We start from the raw sequence: 17,775 nt of genomic DNA, 5'->3' as shown, positions 1-17,775 counted from the left end.
CTAGAGGGTGGTATCCATAAGATTTGAGAAATTCTAAAGTTTGCAGAGAAGGGAGCCCACAGAACAGCTCAGTGAGTCACTGAGCATGCTCAGTGATCGTGGAATGCTGACTGTGAAGCAGGGTGTAAAATACAAAAAAAAAACCCACACAAATTGATTATTCAACGTTCATAGCTACATTTAATTTTAATTCAAACTACCATACATGCACTGAAATTAATGTGACATACATTGTGTTGGTTAATAATAACAGGTTTATTTTAATAGGGACAAATTGGGTTTAGCTTTGTATAATTTATGCTGGAACTGGGAAATGTGCATCATTCTTTCCCAACCATAAAACTAATAAATGTAAGCAAATAAGAAATCTCGTGAAATCTTAATGTTTAACTTTACTATGAGCTCCATGGATTACAATTGCCTTCCTCAAGTACAGTGTTCCAGTGTCAGGTATTACTGAATACTTACAAAATTCTGTGAATATATGAGTAGCTTATCTTACTCTTTATCAAACTTCATAATTGTCTAATTTCATGATTCTTGCTCTAGTTTTCCTCTCCCATTAACTATGCTGGTGAGCATATTTGTGTTTAACTTGGATTTTTTAAACTTTTTAATTGATGTTTTTAACTTGTTGTTTTTAATAATGTTTTAATTGTGATTTTATTGCTACTGTTTGTTTGCCACCTAATGGTTGTTGGTTGTTAACTTCTGGCTTTTTTTAATACAAAAATAACAGCGGTTTCAAAGAGCAGCTGTTCCTCTGAGGAGGCACTGATGCTTTCCTTTCTCCATGGAATGACCATACTTTTGCTCCCAACCTGCTCTCAACTTATACATGAGGTTAACTTATACAGCAGTTACCTTAGTACAGATAAGATTTGCTAAATATTGCCGCACTTGAAATTCTTGTATGCATATTATTGCAACAAGTAATGGCAACTATCATTATGAAAATTACATTTCTCTTGTGTGTACTCAGTGTTCTATAGGTACTGGTGTTGATCTTCTTTCATGACATTTTTCTAGATCACTAGCCAAGAGGAGGAAGCAGTTATAAAATGAAAATAAACTAAAGCTCAAACAAGCTAACCAAACTAATTCATTGTTCAATAATAAAGAACACAGTTTTTAACTATAAGTTTCTTGCTGTATTGCACAAGTGTTTTCAGTTTACATAAGCTCAATTTTAAATGCTTTAAAAAATTAGATTTTAGTGCGGAGAAGTATGTGGGGAGCAGCAGGAGGGATATAGAAGGAGTCAGTAGAAGTATATTAAATGAAAGGCAATGTATAGTTAGGCTCTTTTTAATTTTGAAGTTCAGTTTTTAAGATCAATTTTTAAGATCAATCTTACATTTGCAAGATTTAGTCTTGCAAATGTAAAACAAACTTTTCTGCATTCATCACTGATTGGGAATTTCTCTGTAGATTTGATTTGAAAGGTTGCAACTTCATCGGGGCCTTTGAAAAGTTTTGTGAGGATAGAGCCAAAGAAGACACAGTGTAAAGAACTCTACTTAGCGTTTTTGTTTGATGAGGTTGACACAAAGGAGCTTGTGTAGACAGCACTAGCTCTCCAGATGTTTTCGAGTTGTAGTTCTCAGAATCTCTCGCCACTATATATGATGGCCAGGACTGATGCACAATAACATGTTGGCCAGAAACATTCGAAAGGCTGCAGTTAGTCTGAGATTGGATATCTTGTGGAGTTATTGTTAAGAAGTACAAAATATGGAGAAAATTGTAGCATTGTATACCAAAGATACCTATAAAAAGATAATTTTAAACTCTGTGTGTGTGTATGCACATGCATTTTAAAACAGGCATCTTTAAATCGGTTAAAATAATCTTGAAAAATAAAACCGTACATACATAGATTTTAGCTGGTTTTAAAGTGTCTATTTTAAAATTGAAATTATTTAAGAAATCTTTAATCATTTTAAACTTGTTGTAAGTCTGCCTGAGATCTTCAAATAAGGGGCAGGATATAAATAATTTAATACATTCAAGATACCAAGATAGTCATATTAAGATATGATAGATAGTTGAATAGAATTCAGTAATTAAGACATGAGGATATTCTTGCAGCTTCTGAGCTAGAATGTCTTTGTATGTCCTATTTAGATTGTTGGAATGCCGATCCTCATTCAAGGCCATCCTTTGCCAATATTTTAAGCCATCTAACCAATATAGAAGAGTCTGGCTTCTTTGAAATGCCAAAGGACTCTTTCCATTCCCTGCAAGAAGACTGGAAAATAGAGATCCAGGAGATGTTTGATCACCTCAAGGCCAAAGAAAAGGTAAATGACTAGATGATGATGCATGTGACTTCCTATTATAATTCTGGCCTTCATGTGACATTTCTGTCATTCTGTGTAATGCTTCTGTCATTCTATGCATGTCTAAAAATTCTACTTGAATTTTACATTTTGTGTGCTGAACTCAAAATAAATGAAGATTCAGAACATTTCCAAATTTCAGTAGAAATAGCACTTTAAAAAGCATAAGGTATTATCTATCCCATCTCATGTTAGATTTTCATTGGTCTAAAAGTAGATTATTAGTCCTTTAGAAAATACAGTTTCAAGTTCAGAATATAAAGATTTCTTGACTATCAAGTCCTTTTATAGAACATCTCAGTTTCTCCAGTATAGATTATGCAGTGGTAGTTACCACACTTTTGCCTACTTCCATGGTTTCTTTTCTGATCCTTGATGCTCATGTTTCATCTAATGATTTTACCACAAGATTGTGTGATATAATCACAAGACCTATCATTCTTTAGCTTGTTGGGGTTTCTCTTGTCTCTGTTCAGATTGCTCATTATATGTTTTTGTTTTCTGTTCTGTCATCCATGAAGTTCGTGAATTTTCCGTCATTATCACTTAATATTTACAAATGTATATAAAATAGGTATTCTGTAGTGACTAAAACACTTCAACTCTTGATATGGGAATTAAAGAGAAAGGAAAAGAAAAATAGAAGGGAAAGTTTTGATATTGGATGGGAAATAAAAGAACTAGAATAATTCCCAAAGGTAAGAAATCAAAAGTAGAGCCTTGTCTGTAAGGGAGAATAAAGGATAGTGATAACTTAGGTAGACATCAGGCAATAAGATGCAGTAGTGGTGTTCAACAGCTAGGAAATAAAACAAAATCAAATTATTGCAATACCATGCAGTACAGTGTAACCTTGGAAATACTTATGATGAAGTTTGAGAAAGCTATTCTAGAGATAGTACAGACAAATGACAACATATGTCTTCTTCCTGTTTTTTATAGAAATAGTAAGTCACGACATATTTTTCCTTCTGGATGAGATTCCCTTCTGTAGAATACCTCCTAACAGTTGCTAGTGGAAGTAGAATATCAAAGCAGCACTGTCTTAGATTCAGTACAGTATATCATGATATATTAATGTTTTGAACTTTATTTTAAATTATCAATTCTTATAGCTGACCCCCCCTTTTCTTCAGGTTATCTTCAGGTTATGTGTATAGGTAAGTCAGCCATTATACGAAGCTATAGTGCATGGACTTAACATTTCTCTACTGCATTTATTCGGTAGCTGAAAAACACCTTTTCCTGCATTTTTGATTTCTGAATCTTTCTAGCTAAAGAACAGCAGAAATAACAAAGACCACTCTGATACTGTCAATTTTAAATGGTTATGCTAGGTAACATGCCACATTTCTGATGTGATATTTTACTCCTTTGAAGGAGTTGCGAACATGGGAAGAAGAATTAACCCGAGCAGCAGTTCAGCAGAAGAACCATGAAGAGTTCCTGCGACAGCGGGAACAGGAACTGGCAGAACGAGAGATTGATATTTTAGAAAGGGAGCTCAACATAATCATCCATCAGCTTTGCCAGGAGAAGCCTCGTGTGAAGAAACGGATGGGCAAATTCCGAAGAAACTGCCTCAAGTTGAAAGATGGCAATCGTATCAGTCTCCCTTCTGGTGTGTTATAGTGCAGAAGGGCTCCGTACTGTAGTGCCATTCTTTCCCCCAAATGTATTGATTTACCTTTCCTCCAAAATTCTATGAATATATAATTACAGTGCATATATTGGATTATCTTATTTTTATATATATACTTGTCATTGTTGTAGTTTATAAGTTGTAAAAACAATTCTGTGATTGGTTTACTACTGCTTGTAGTGGATTTGTGTCTTTGTGATTTTGGAAATCCATTTTCTTTTTGATCATTTTATGAATTACATAATCTGTTTTGTTAACAGATTTTCAACACAAGTTCACAGTGCAAGCATCTCCAACTACGGATAAAAGGAAAAGTTTTATCAGTATCTGCTCCAGTCCTCCAGCCAGTCCTACCATCATTCCAAGGCTCAGAGCCATCCAATGTAAGTTATTTGTTATTATTAACAACAAATAAAAGAGGAAAATCAGTGTTATCAAAAGCTATCTCTGTCCCAGTATTTGAATGAGACATTGAAACTTTATGATGGTATCGTCTGAAGGGGCACATAAGCAAAATTATGCTCATTCCTTTCTCTGTGTCTCTCCTGCTGGTTCCTTTCTACAAATCTATTGTCATTGCTTTGTTTTGTATACCTTTTGTAACAAGCTATGCAATGTTGTTATGGCAGTATACCTTTTTGAAAAGAGAAATGGCAATCCAGCCTTCCTACATAAAGACTTTCCCTTTTCCCCAGCAACAAATGGAATCATTTCCCCATTACATGAAGGATAGGTATAATGGTACCACCATGAGTTCAAAAATTATAATAAGGGTGATAATAACAAAAAAACAACAACAAAACTCCAAGATTTGTAAAGGTATTTTGCTTTTGCTTACATTGGACAAACTACTCTCTACTATGAAACTATTATTATAAGACCTCACAACCTCTGAGAATGTCTGCCATAGATGCAGGCAAAACGTCAGAAGAGAATACTTCTAGAACGTGGCCATATAGCCCGAAAAACCTACAACAACCCAGTGATTCCAGCTATGAAAGCCTTCGATAATATATTATTATAAAACTCATTTTGGGTCCTATATTAAGTGAAAGGCAGGATATAACATAACTAAATCAAATAAGTTTTTTTTTATTTCCAACACACTACCAGTAACACCCAGTGAAAGCAGCAAAACATGGGGACGAAACTCTGTATCCCAAAAAGGAGAAGAAGGAGAAGAAGAGAAAAAAGGTCAAAAGAAGAAAGGCCGCACATGGGGCCCAAGTTCACTTTGTCATAAAGAGCTAACAACAGATGATGATGGGTAAGAAACACTATCTTAGCTAGAACTATAAAAGTTGCACTGCTGATTCCCCCCCCCCCCCCCCCCTCCACTTTGTGACCAAGTTTCTATTCTGGTAAGAAATCTGGTGATATTCACAATGCCTTCAATTGTGAATTAAGGTGTAAATAAAATGTGGTGAAAAATATTGTCATTTAGTGAATAAAAGTTAATTCATCAAATGGGTTGGTGAAAAACCTGAAAAGAGTCAGAGTAACCCCAATTATGTCATACATAAAGCCTCAGCCTGCATGCCTTTTTCTTCGCAAATCTTCCATGCTTCATCTGGAAGTTATTGCCAATTCATATTCAATTTCTTTCTTTCATTATTCCAGATCACATCTCTGGTTGGTATCCAAAACAAATAGCAAAACGAAACAAAATTAAGAATGGTCCCCTGCTTAAAACAGAAAGCCCACAAACTGTGGATCAACCAATAAAACATATTGAGGTGCTTAAGAGGTTTTAATAAAGTATTATATTTTATTAGCCATAAGGCCCAATCCATTTCAGGCTATGAATCCTCTTAAAGTGTTGCTGGGAGCTCTATAAAAACATCAAACAATTTTTATAGTTGTAAGTTGATTGTGGCCTATACATACACAGTTAGAACTGAAGCTGCAGAAATTTAAGAGCCCAAAATTCCCAATTATTTACTGGCAGCATGAAAATGTGTGGGAAAGGCTAATGAGCACGTGAAATTAGAAATATGTCTCAGGGCTTGAGGCAAAGGGGCTGTTTGAAAATGTTGAAAGAATTTATAAGAATGGAAGAGAATTGTGGTCTCATTCATGATCTTAATTTTAAACTTCACTCTACTTCATTTTTTCAGTGAAACCATCTCATCAGTGGAGTTCAGCTTTTCTGTTGCACAAAATCTAATGTCTGTCCCAGAATGTTCCAAGAAGTGGCTCATCAAGGGAGCACCCAATTTCCCCTACTTATATTGCAGAGGAGTTCAACTGTGTGTTTTTAAGAGACCTGAGTATTTTCCCCAAGCAAATCTTTCTCAGAGGAAGGCTTGCTTCTTGCTATGAATGTTTTGAGAATGTAATCTTAGGGTAATCTATTCATATTACAGCAGAAAGGGGCAGTCATATTGGGAAGAGATGCCCTTCCTGTGTTTATGTATCTTCTATAAAAAAAAAAAAGCCAGTAAGTAAAGTAGCCCATCTGCGAGAGATTAATCCGTTGTTCATGAGTCTTCATTGTTTCTTTTATCAGACAAATTTCCCAATGCGATCACTGCTCCTTAGAAGAGTATTCTATGTTCTTGGTGCATATTCATCCAGCATCCGGCTATTCTATACTACAGCAAAGGAGATATCCATCAATGGGTTGCTACTCAACAAGTCAAGGATCATGCGACTATACATACATAATTCTTGGGATGGTTGACAAATGGATTAATCCCTGCATGCCAACCAGACTCCTTCCTTAGTTGTTCCCTTGCCTTAACTCAGATCATGTTCTTTTCACTAGCTTTAGTCTTAAAAAATATTTTCATCACATTGTTATTCTGCACATTTCCTTTCCTGTATTGTTGTCTTCCTTTTTTGCTCCATCCTTTTCACTCCTTCTTTGTCTTCTTGGTGATACTTATTCTTGATTAAGCTTTCCCTGCCTGTCATGATCAGAATGGACCTAATGATGGACAGTACTTCTATGTACATATTACAGATACTCTTAAATAGTTGCAAAGAGAACAATCTTTTTTCTGCCTTTTCCAGAGTGGCAATTTTTTAACTGTCCTCCATTATGAGTGCCAGTGTTCAAGAGTCTGCATCTGCAGGCAGCCATTTTAAAATACCTTCACCCTTTGTTGCACCTGCTTATCAAATGCAATTTCCTGTTTGGCAGTATGTGGCAACAGCACTGCATTTACTGCCCATAGCTCCAATTCTTTTAAAAGGAAGTCTATTTTTAAATAACTACATTCTTATGTGATCAATGAGTTGTTTGAGGACAGTCAGACACACTTTAGACCTGATTCAAAAAGGGCTAGATATGTTCATCCCCAGCCTCTTCCCCTTCTCTTGTTGGCAATGTTAATATGAAAAATATGTGGACTTTTCCACTTAGGTGAGGCTTTCAGAGGCCTTCCATCAGAAAATAACTTAATTCATTCCAGTAGCTGTATTTAATACAATGAAGCTGAATCCCAATACAACAGAAGCGTTATGGACTGGGGGTTCTTAATTCTGTGAACTAAGTAAACGGCCTGCTCTGAATGGGATTGCATTCCCCCTGAATGAGCAGGATCCATCTCTGCCATTGGAGACCCAAGCGGACTCTGTGGCTTGGTGTGCCTGCCATCAATGTCAGTTGTTGCACTTACTTATGAACTTACCTGGGAAGGTCGTCTCTGGTTGCTGATGACACAATAAATAAATAAATAAATAAATAACCTGGGAAGGTATACCTTAGCCCCACTAATGTCCTAGTTCAGATACTGAATTCGATATGTGGCTGTTCTTGAAGACAACTTGAAAGCCTCAGATATCACAGCATGTAAAACTGGTCACAAGTTGCATTGGCCGCTAGTCTGTTTCCAATCTGAATTCAAGCTACTGCTGCTGATGTTTAAAACCTTACATGGCTTTTTACTTCAGTACTTAAAGGTGTGTCTTTACCTATGTATATTTACCTGTAAAATGAAGTTGGCAAGTTCACACATTGTTCAAGTATGTGCAAGTTCAACACATTTTTAAAATTAGACATAATCTATTACAACCCATGAAATGCATGGATTTCTGACCTCGAATTGTGTCTGGCTCCAAATATATCCTAGGAGGTGCAAAAAATTGAAAACATGAGAAGGTGTATTTCTCGCATATACATAATTCAAAGATAGTGATAGGTTGAATTGTTTTCTAGCGCCCTCTAGTGATTACATTTTTACAACAAATGAGATAAATCAAGAACATGCGGATCAAGAATAGGGCTCCACAGCCACTTACGGATCCACCACCAAGACACCACATCTGGAAGACCATCATCCTTGAGCTACGAGGGATCACCTAAGAGAGAGAAATCAGCAATGGAGAAAGTAGTAATTAAGTAGTAATTTTTCTGACACACATTCATTAGACTTCTATACTTCAGCTATTGAATTTTCATCTTTATTCCTTCTGTTTTGAAGGAAACAATTTTTTTCTGCCATGCCACAAATTAACATCATGCAACCCTCATAAATATGAGACCTTGACAGTGTCACTTATTTTTGGCCTGCAGCAATGCATTAAGAATGGAGTACGGTTTTCAATAGCCTTTTACCAAGTTACATATCTTATATTTCCTTACTTTTAAAGTGAGCATGTCAACTCTTTCTTTTAAACATCTCCTGCCTTACATGTCTGACTGAAAGAAGACCTTCTAAACTGTAAAACATTCGGAATAAACTACCTTGAAAAATTAGCCTAGTGTCTCTAGGTGAAAACACCTTTTCCCCAGGCATTCTAGAATTTTTAGTAACTAACATAAATTGTGTTACTATCACCTGGATTGAATACGATGCTCCTTTCATAGGTAGGTAGGTAGGTAGATAATAAAATAGTTCATGTCAGTTATTTAAAATGTCTTTATATATCTGTTTATTGTTGAATTTTATTCATTTGGTATTCCTCCGCTATGCCCTTAATGGAAACATGTACTGAAGGACACCTCTTTAGCTAATAACTGAAGTTAACACCTTTCTTGCACAATACTAATTTCAACAGTGTCAGTCATAAACTAAGCAGAAGAAAGGAGCTTGTGTTATTTATACATTTTTCTTCTCTTTATTTTAGTCTAAAGTCCCTTGTCGATGGATCAAGACAGTGGTCATCCAGTGCACCAAACCTAGGGAAAGTCCAGAGAACAATAATCCCCTTTCTAGGATTTACAAGCCTAGCAGAAATTGGTAAAACGTTTCTTAAATGAGTTGCATTAATGTAACTGCATCCTGCTTCATTCATCTCAATTGCTCTCCCTCTCCCCCCTTCTGTAAAAGCACATTTCAAATATGTTTCTGCACTGTAATTTCAATGCCTTCATACAATACTCTTTACAGATGTACCATACATAGCAACTTTGTTTCCATCATTGACTTAAGTGGGACATATGCCTTTGCAGAATTGCCTGGCCACATGAGAATGGGATAGGAGAAAGTTAGAGGAAAATCTTTAACAATGATTTTAATGCATAGGTATTTATGTAGGGAAATGCTACCTTATAGGCACTTGTTTACTAAGCCATATAGAGTTTCTGTGGTAAGCTTTAGCATAAGTTGTTCTTGGAAACAAATGAATCAGGGAAGTTTTCAGTACTGAAACAATAAGATCTCTTGTACCTATAACAATTTTCAACCTAGCAAGAATATTTAAAATTAACTGAAGTGTTCAGGACATTTTCAAAAACAGCCTAATGTATAACAAATTAGAATAATCTAGTTCGGTGTTTAGCAAGGAGGGGTTATTATAGCCAGGCTGTGTCCACCCAAGTGTTGCTGACACATCATGTTCAATTTACGAAAAGTGCTTTGTGTTATGGAGGCCATCTGACCTCCATTCTCAGATGAGCCATCTACTAATAGTACTGCCTCTGATTTGGACTGAGTTATAAGGATGCAAGGATGAGTACTGTAATTAGCTTCATTCATACTTATCTTTTCAAGTGTGTCTTTAAATCAGGATAGCTGCTCGATGCCCTCCTGATTCTTTTTTTTATTTCAACTCATGCAAGCCCCTGCATGCATAACTTGTTTATTCTGAGAGTTGCAGTTTAAATACTATACTTCCCACATTTTCTTCTCTTAATGTTTGAATTTGTCTTTTTTTCACTCATCCATCATATTCATCCTTTGCTCCCCACACTACGGCTCTACATTTGTGAAATCTAATCAGCTGATCCTGACAGTGAAAATGCCTCATTCTTGCTTGTGTCTTTGCTCCAGAGAATGAAGATGGTGATTCTTTGAAAAATGGAGAGAGCAAGATGTCACCTTCTCCTAAGTCTAACCCATCGTATCTCTGCATCCCATTTCAGAAGAATGAGGACTGGGATGGCCAGTGCAGTGATGCCAATGAGGATATCACTCCAGTGAACTCTGCCACAAGCACTCCTCAGCTCACCCCCACCAATAGTCTCAAACGTGGGGGCTCCCAGTACAAACAGTGTGAGCTTGCCTTTCTTGGCTGTGGGGCTGTCTTAGCTGCTGCTGGCCTAGGCTTCGATCTCTTGGAGGCTGGCAAGTGCCAGCTGCTAACCCAGGATGAGCAGGATGCCCCCAAGGAAGAGAAGAAGAAGCGTGAAAGTATCTTCCAGCGGGCAGGGCGCTCCCGTCGAAGCACCAGCCCCCCTTCAAGAAAGCTCTTTAAAAAAGAGGAGCCCACGCTGCTGCTAGGAGAGCCATCCACTTCTCTTACCCTGCTCTCCTTGTCTTCTATTTCTGAATGTAACTCCACACGTTCCCTGCTGCGCTCAGATAGTGATGAGATAGTGGTGTACGAGATGCCTGACAGCCCTGTGACAGTAAAAGTTCCCTTACCAGTTGTTAATAACCCACTGGTTAATATCCGTGTTGAGCGATTCAAACGGGATCCCAACCAGTCCTTGACTCCTACCCATGTGACTCTTTCATCTGAAGCCCGACAAAAGGGACATAGACGCACCCCCTCTGAAGGTACCATAAAAGTGGCTGGTCTGCTTGCCAATGGATGCCCTTCCAGTAATTCTCCGACAGGAGCACTGGGAACAGGTAAGATATCCTCTTCCCTCTTTGCACTCTGTAGAATAGAAGTCAGTAAAGGACACAGTTTTCCACTGCCTCTGTTGCTGTAGAAGCTGTAGATGTTGGCTCTAATGGCTGGATTAAGCTAAGAATTCCTGTATGTAATCAGATGGAGCTGTCCTTGTTAGGGGAGGGTGAACAGCACATTCCCCTATAGATTTCAGCAACAAAGCCTACTTCTGTCTAGTCGTGGTTCATCTCACATCTTGCAGCCTTTTCCTTCATTTATGGCTGCAACTTCTACCTTTCCTTCCTATTCTACTTTTAATATTGCTTTTCTCCTTGCATGCATTCTTTTCCATACTGTACAAAACACAAAACTCTGTATCCAGATTTTCTACACGAAGGTCCTCTTTGGCAGCTCTGTATTTTTTGTTCTCTTGAGAAAGATTAATACTTTGATTCTAGCATCATTCCCACCCTCACTTATTTTTTTAAAAAAACTTTTTTTGCTTTACCCATATCTAGAAAATAATTTCTTGCTTGCCACACCATGGCCTAACTGCTTTTTTACCATAAAACCCCCAATTTATTCCCCCTACTGGCCATGTTAGAGACTTTGGCTGGCAAATCCGTTTTCAGCACTTTCTGCAAACAATATTTCTGCTTAAAACTGATTTTAAAAAAGAAAAGCATTGGCACATTAACGTTTTTTATTTCCTTGTATTGAGAGAAAGTTGGGATAAAAATAAAATAAGCAAATAAATAAATAAATAACAAGGATGAAATGTGTAGGGTTGCAAGTAAAGATACGTGGATTCTTTGAAGGGTCATAATCATGCAAACTATATATTTGCATCAGCTTCCACATTCTATTTACCATTTCATAAAACATTTATATGCAACTCTTCATTCTGTTTGGATAGAAGGGCAGTAAAACACAAGAGTAAAGACAAAATGTAAATTTCTTTTCCTATTGTTTCATTTTCATTAACATCTACCAGTTAGTTTCCTTCCAGCATTAAACCTCTAAAGGCAATTTGAATTTTATTATGTCTAGTAAATTTGACTCTAATTTGTTACTTGTTAGTAATATTTTCAGGGTACAATTGCAATTACTCTTAAAGTAAAGCTGCTCTTTTTCAGGATCCTCACTGGTGCTGCTTTTTATTGCTTTGTAGTAGGTAGATTCATTTCAGAAAGAACAATTATTTGATAACTTTGTCTAGATTTCAACTAATTGAAGGAAGACATATTTGGTTAGTATGCATCCCTAGCAACTTAACATCTGTTGGGATTCAGCTATTCCTATAACCATGCCCTGCTTTATCATTCTTGTTCAAAGCTGGATAATGCATCCACTGGGGCTGTATCAACTACAGCATCCAAGTCAGAGCAAATTTGAGTTTCTTTATCTACAAAGTACTGTGTAAATTTTTCACAGCAACCTGTTGAGTGGTTTAACATCCCCCCCCCCCGAGGACTAGTTTGTAATAGTCCTCTGACCACTTGAAACAGTTCCATTGGGCAGAGCTGTGAAATTGCGATGATGGCAGCAAATAAATAAATAAATAAAAATCTTGCCATGGAATAGGCTTTCAAATGAACTCTAGTCCATATTTGGGCTCCCCAACATCACTCTAGTCCAGGATGATCAAGGAAAAAGGGGAGGTGGGTGTAAATTGTGCATTTTCACAACCTTCTTTGGATGATGTCATGTTTGGATAGTGCTGGTTTTGCTGGACCTGTTATTGCCCAGATCTATCATATGATCCTACACGGATCAACATGAAGACTGGTGCAGTTCTATGTTGTTTGCATGCCTTAAATAAACAGAATCAACCCTCTGTCTGACATCATTCTTTTTTTTATTATTAAATGAGCCCAGTGTCTCGTTTCATCGGTGTTGTCTAACTGGTTGGTTCTCTCTCTTCTCGCCCTTCCCCCTCTTTTCTTGTGTGTGTTTTTTTCTTTTTCTTCCTGATGGGGAGTAGGAGTACTAAGAACGCCCAGTCCAAGTCAGGGTCCAAACGAAGTCCCCCGATTGCCAGACCCCAACCTCATCTTTCCTCCAACCCCCAGGCGCCATAATGCTCAGCAAGACTCCATGCTGGAGAGACCGAAGACCTTGGAGTTCCTGCCTAGGCCACGCCCTTCAGCTAACAGGCACCGGGTTGACCCCTGGTGGTTTGTATCCCCATGTAATGCTAGGGGTGATTCCTCTGCCAATAGTTCCAGTACAGAAACGCCTAGTAACCTGGACTCCTGCTTTGCCAGCAGTAGCAGCACTGTTGAAGAGAGGCCTGCACTACTTTCTTTCCATGTCAGACTGCCCGAAGAAGAACAGACACTGTTGGACATAGATGTGGAAGGGCAGAACGAGGACAGCACTGTTCCGCTATGCAGAACTGGGCTGAGAAGACACAAACCTGCAGCTTTTGAACTGAAACCAGAATTTTGGTCTTAGCATGAAATTCATAAAGAGTTGGTAAACTCTGTTTGATTTAGTTGTACTTCTTGCACTGCAAATGCACTTTGAAGACACTTGAAGTAGAGTGATGCTGCTGAAGTCATTTTGCAATGTCGTGTCCACTACAGATATGGTAATAGGTTATCTGTTTGTAGCAACCTGTAGCTGAGCTACACAGAGCTGCTGAGTCTTGAAGTGGGGTTTACTGTAGTCTTCCTTGTTTCTTCATTACAGTGTTAAACTGCGACATGCAGTGTGATATATCTAAGCCTCCATTCTTAAACTGCAAGTACTCAGATACCCAATATTGGTACGAATTTTATGATAACCTCAACTCCAATATTTTAAGTGCAGTAATAGGCAGTAATTTTGTTTACAGGCTGTTAGGCTACAGGTATATGTGTTAACATTTACACGTTTTTCTACCAGCACTCATGCCACATTTAATTTTTTCTCTTAATTTTCCAGAACGAATATTTCCTCTTTTGGGATATACAAATACTGGTAGTTTCCCCAACTGAGTGCTGGGGAATGAAAATGGAGTGGATGTCTTGATAAATACTGTACTTGCCAATACCACCTATACCATGTATTATTGTATTTTACTGAAAAAGGCAAAGGGCCTTGAGTTATTTTTTTTTTAAAAAAAATACTGAAATCATGTCTTAGGTAAATAGATGTTAGGATGCAGTGATACAAATTAAGCAGTGGGATGAAGGAGAAGGGGGATGATGTGAAACTTTAGCACAAACTACCATGACTTGATACACAAGGTTTTTGTTCAACCAGGAAGTTATGAAATACAGTAGTCAATAATGTGGTGTGAAGTTTTGTACCCCTTGCAAAATTTCAGCAGTATGTTGCATGAAAACAGACATTTTTATATGCCCTTATTTCATTGAATGTTATACTGATAATTACATCGAGTATCTTGCTCTTTGAAATGACTTCTCCCCAATAATGAGCTAATATGTCCAGTTAATCTGGGGATACTAAATACATTAAGGCATGCCATTTGATTTACTATGGATGGATCTGTCATCTTCATATCTTTTCTTTCTGGTCTGACCTCTTACCCTTCTCAGATTGTAGAGAAAACAGATCCCCCATGAATTCTTAGCAAGATCAAAAGACATGAATAATTCCAAAAATGTAGTTAAAATGACTGAAAAAATCCACTGATCAATGTAAGCACTGTAGAGGAACCATCTTCTCTAAGTAGAGCGGCAAAAGCTGAGAGCTTACTTTGTCTCCAGAGAATGTAATAGAAGCACCAATCCCCTGTACTCTTTCACAGCACCTTTTCTGAATTTTTTGAACGCCTGAGTGGGGAAATGGCTGTGGATCGCCAAGAGAGTAGAGGGTGCTGGTACTTCTTTATGTTCTTCTGGGCTCTCACCTTTCATCACTCTTTAGAGAAGGAGTGGTCTTTTTTTCATAATTCTGTACCTTATTTTTTATCAAAAAAGGAACTATCTGCTTCTCCGAATAGAGTGTCGAAAAGGCCTTTTTGAGTGGCCGGGGGGGGGGGGGGGGGATGACAGTGAACAGAGGGTGGCTGTGGTGGCACTTTCCCTTCTCAGAAGAATGAGTTTGACTTGCCCATATCAAAATTTTACAACTAAAACTTCCCCTTGACTTACACATAAAGTTAATTTGTGCAATAGTATGATAGATAGGTCCAGAAAGCAGTGGGACACTTCAGTGCATTCATAGAATCATAGAGTTGGAAGAGACCTCGTGGGCCATCCAGTCCAACCCTCTGCCAAGAAGTGGGAAATCGTATTGAAAGCACCCCCGACAGGTGGTCATCCAGCCTCTGTTTAAAGGCCTCCAAAGAAGGAGCCTCCACCACACTTCAGGGCAGAGAGTTCCACTGCTGAACAGCTCTCACAGTTAGAAAGTTCTTCCTCATGTTCAGGTGGAATCACATTTTCTGTCATTTAAAGCTATTCTGCATCCTGGTCTCCAGCGCAACAGAAAGCAAGCTTGCTCCCTCCTCCCCATGACTTCCTCTCACATATTTATACATGGCCATCATGTCTCCTCTCGGAGCCCCCAGTAGCGCAGTAGGTTAAACCCCTATGCTGGCAGGACTGAAGACCGACAGATTGCAGGTTCGAATCCGGGGAGAGGCGGATGATCTCCCTCTATCAGCTCCAGCTCCTCATGCAGGGACATGAGAGAAGCCTCCCACAAGGATGATAAAAACATCAAATCATCCGGGTGTCCCCTGGGCAATGTCCTTGCAGACGGCCAATTCTCTCACACCAGAAGCGACAAAAAAAAGTCTCCTCTCAACCTTCTCTTCTGCAGGCTTAAAATGCCTAGCTTTTCAATTTTCTGCCAGTTCTCTAGACAAGATAAAAAATATGTATTATGATTGCGAACTGATCTTGGAAATGCTTTGCATATTTCTGAACACCGCAGGATAGATTATGATGAACACTTACACTCTAGTCTCTTTGCTTCGTTCAGAACTTAGGAAAGCTTCAAGGCAAGCAATTCCAAGGCAAGCAATTCCAAGCATCTTGTCAAAAATGCCTCCCACCACTGGTTGAGTGAAGAGTGTGAACAGATTTCTGTTATCCGTTGAGGAAATGTAGGGGTCCCTCCTCTCATTACAGACATGCCTCAATTAACAAAGTAGATATGTTCTGGGAATTACTTCTTTAACATAAATTTTGATACCAGAAGCAGAAACATCTAATAAAATAGGTACCTGTATAACAAAAAAAAGGAATAGCAGGTCAATGTGCTTTAGTAACCTTTCAACTCAAACTTAAAATATACAAATGTGAAATTAATCAGCGATTGTCAGGTAAAACTAGCATAAATAAAGAACAGCATCTTGAATTGTTGAGAGACCACTTGAAAACTTCTTCCAAAATGCATCCAGCAGTGATTTCTTTTTATTAACCACCACTTTTTCTTTTGATGTTCCCCCAATTTCCTTTTTTTGTTCTCAAACTAATTGGAAGTTTTTAATAACATTAGCATTGGAAGGGCAATGAGGGTCTGGAGAAACACAGTTCCAGTTGGAAGCAGTGTGACTGTAGTAAACAAAGTGTGAATTCTGTGTATCAATCTATTGCAGGCAAGCTAAGATCAGCTCACTCCAGAATTCCTTTCAAAGCATGTTGAACATCAAAGCTGAGTTATCCCACCAGTTATCCCATCATTTTAAAGAAGCATAGATCCTATGACCACCAGAATAGAAATCATAAAGAGTTTGTGAAAAGAAGCTCCTTTGGCAGAACTTTGTTAACTGAGGTATGCTTGGGTCCAGCCTTTTTATTCTGATGTTAACACTCTTAGGATTTTAAAGTTATTGTAAAATAAAGAACTGGAGTAGTAGTACCTCAGTCCTGGAAAATGTGTTGTTAACATTTTCTTACAAAATTTCCTCCTAGCTCCTTTTGCTCCCAATTCTGACATCTCTCTTCCTGTATTATATTTACTACTCTTGACCCCTTTGCTGTGTTTCAATGAGAAATGTCTACTGTTCGCAACAGAGCGATAATTAATCAGTTGTAAAAATGTTATGAGTAAATCTATGGCACCATTGTGTCTAAAAGTGAAACTGAAATTTGAAGTGGTATCAGTTCAGGTTTAATGTTGGTTCTGCCATCTTGTTGTATGATATTGGGCAAATCATTTTGCCATATGTGCCTCTCTTGTTTCATCTGTATTAACAACTACCTCGTGCAGCAGGAGTGTAGATTTACTGAGCAAGTTGCAATTATTGTATCTTCAACAAAAGTGTGATTATACTTTCTTGTGTTTAAAAATCCTTAAATATGTTTTTTTATGTTCATGCGGAGAAGCCACTTTTTTGTAGCAGTTTTTAGACTAATCTTATGGTACTTTAAGATTATTTTATTTTCTCTAGGCCCAGCCAGACAAGCAAATCTAAAGAGTGATTTCTTTGAATATGTATTGATTCTAGCTGAGTGTCTTTCTCCCTCTTAAGGTCAAGTCCTGCTGTTTAGCATGCTTCACATTTAACTTCTGTATTGTTGAATTAACAAGCATGTACAAGGCTCAATGAAAGTAACCTTTTCATTCCTCCCAGGGCTCCCTGTGAAAAGAAACACATGTCAACTTGAGAATTCACGTGTTTGCAAGACTTACAATGCAAGTATTTGTAAATGTTATTTGCTAAAATGCACACAGTTGAAAAAAATATGCACAAACAAATAGGCTTTACTCAATGTACAGAAAATGGTCTCATGCTAGGAAGAAGGCAAGATGTAAATAAAAAATCCCCAAACTTTAAATAAAATGTATAAAGAAGGTGTGTATAATAGAAAAATATGAGTGCAG

The 17,775-nt window shown here is 37.8% G+C and overlaps 1 protein-coding gene across 2 annotated transcripts in view; it reads left to right on the top strand.

Annotated features, from left to right (window-relative positions):
* MAP3K9 (mitogen-activated protein kinase kinase kinase 9) overlaps positions 1-14,979 on the top strand; it is a 39,326-nt gene extending 24,347 nt beyond the window's left edge. The window contains exons 5-12 of one of the 2 annotated variants that reach the window (XM_060761696.2): positions 2,128-2,303; positions 3,723-3,963; positions 4,245-4,367; positions 5,098-5,251; positions 6,102-6,233; positions 9,058-9,170; positions 10,203-11,006; positions 12,974-14,979. In XM_060761696.2, the coding sequence (XP_060617679.2) occupies positions 2,128-2,303; positions 3,723-3,963; positions 4,245-4,367; positions 5,098-5,251; positions 6,102-6,233; positions 9,058-9,170; positions 10,203-11,006; positions 12,974-13,446 (2,216 nt within the window). In that variant the 3' untranslated portion in view covers positions 13,447-14,979. The remainder of the gene's footprint in view (positions 1-2,127; positions 2,304-3,722; positions 3,964-4,244; positions 4,368-5,097; positions 5,252-6,101; positions 6,234-9,057; positions 9,171-10,202; positions 11,007-12,973) is intronic. The other variant, XM_060761688.2, reaches the window with a different exon arrangement.
* Positions 14,980-17,775: the final 2,796 nt, after the last annotated feature.

This window comes from Anolis sagrei, chromosome 1, assembly GCF_037176765.1.
Source record: "Anolis sagrei isolate rAnoSag1 chromosome 1, rAnoSag1.mat, whole genome shotgun sequence".
Classification (NCBI taxonomy): Eukaryota; Metazoa; Chordata; class Lepidosauria; order Squamata; family Dactyloidae; genus Anolis; species Anolis sagrei.
The sequence above is the reverse complement of the archived record's forward strand: the minus strand, read 5'-3'. Positions and strand labels throughout refer to the sequence as shown.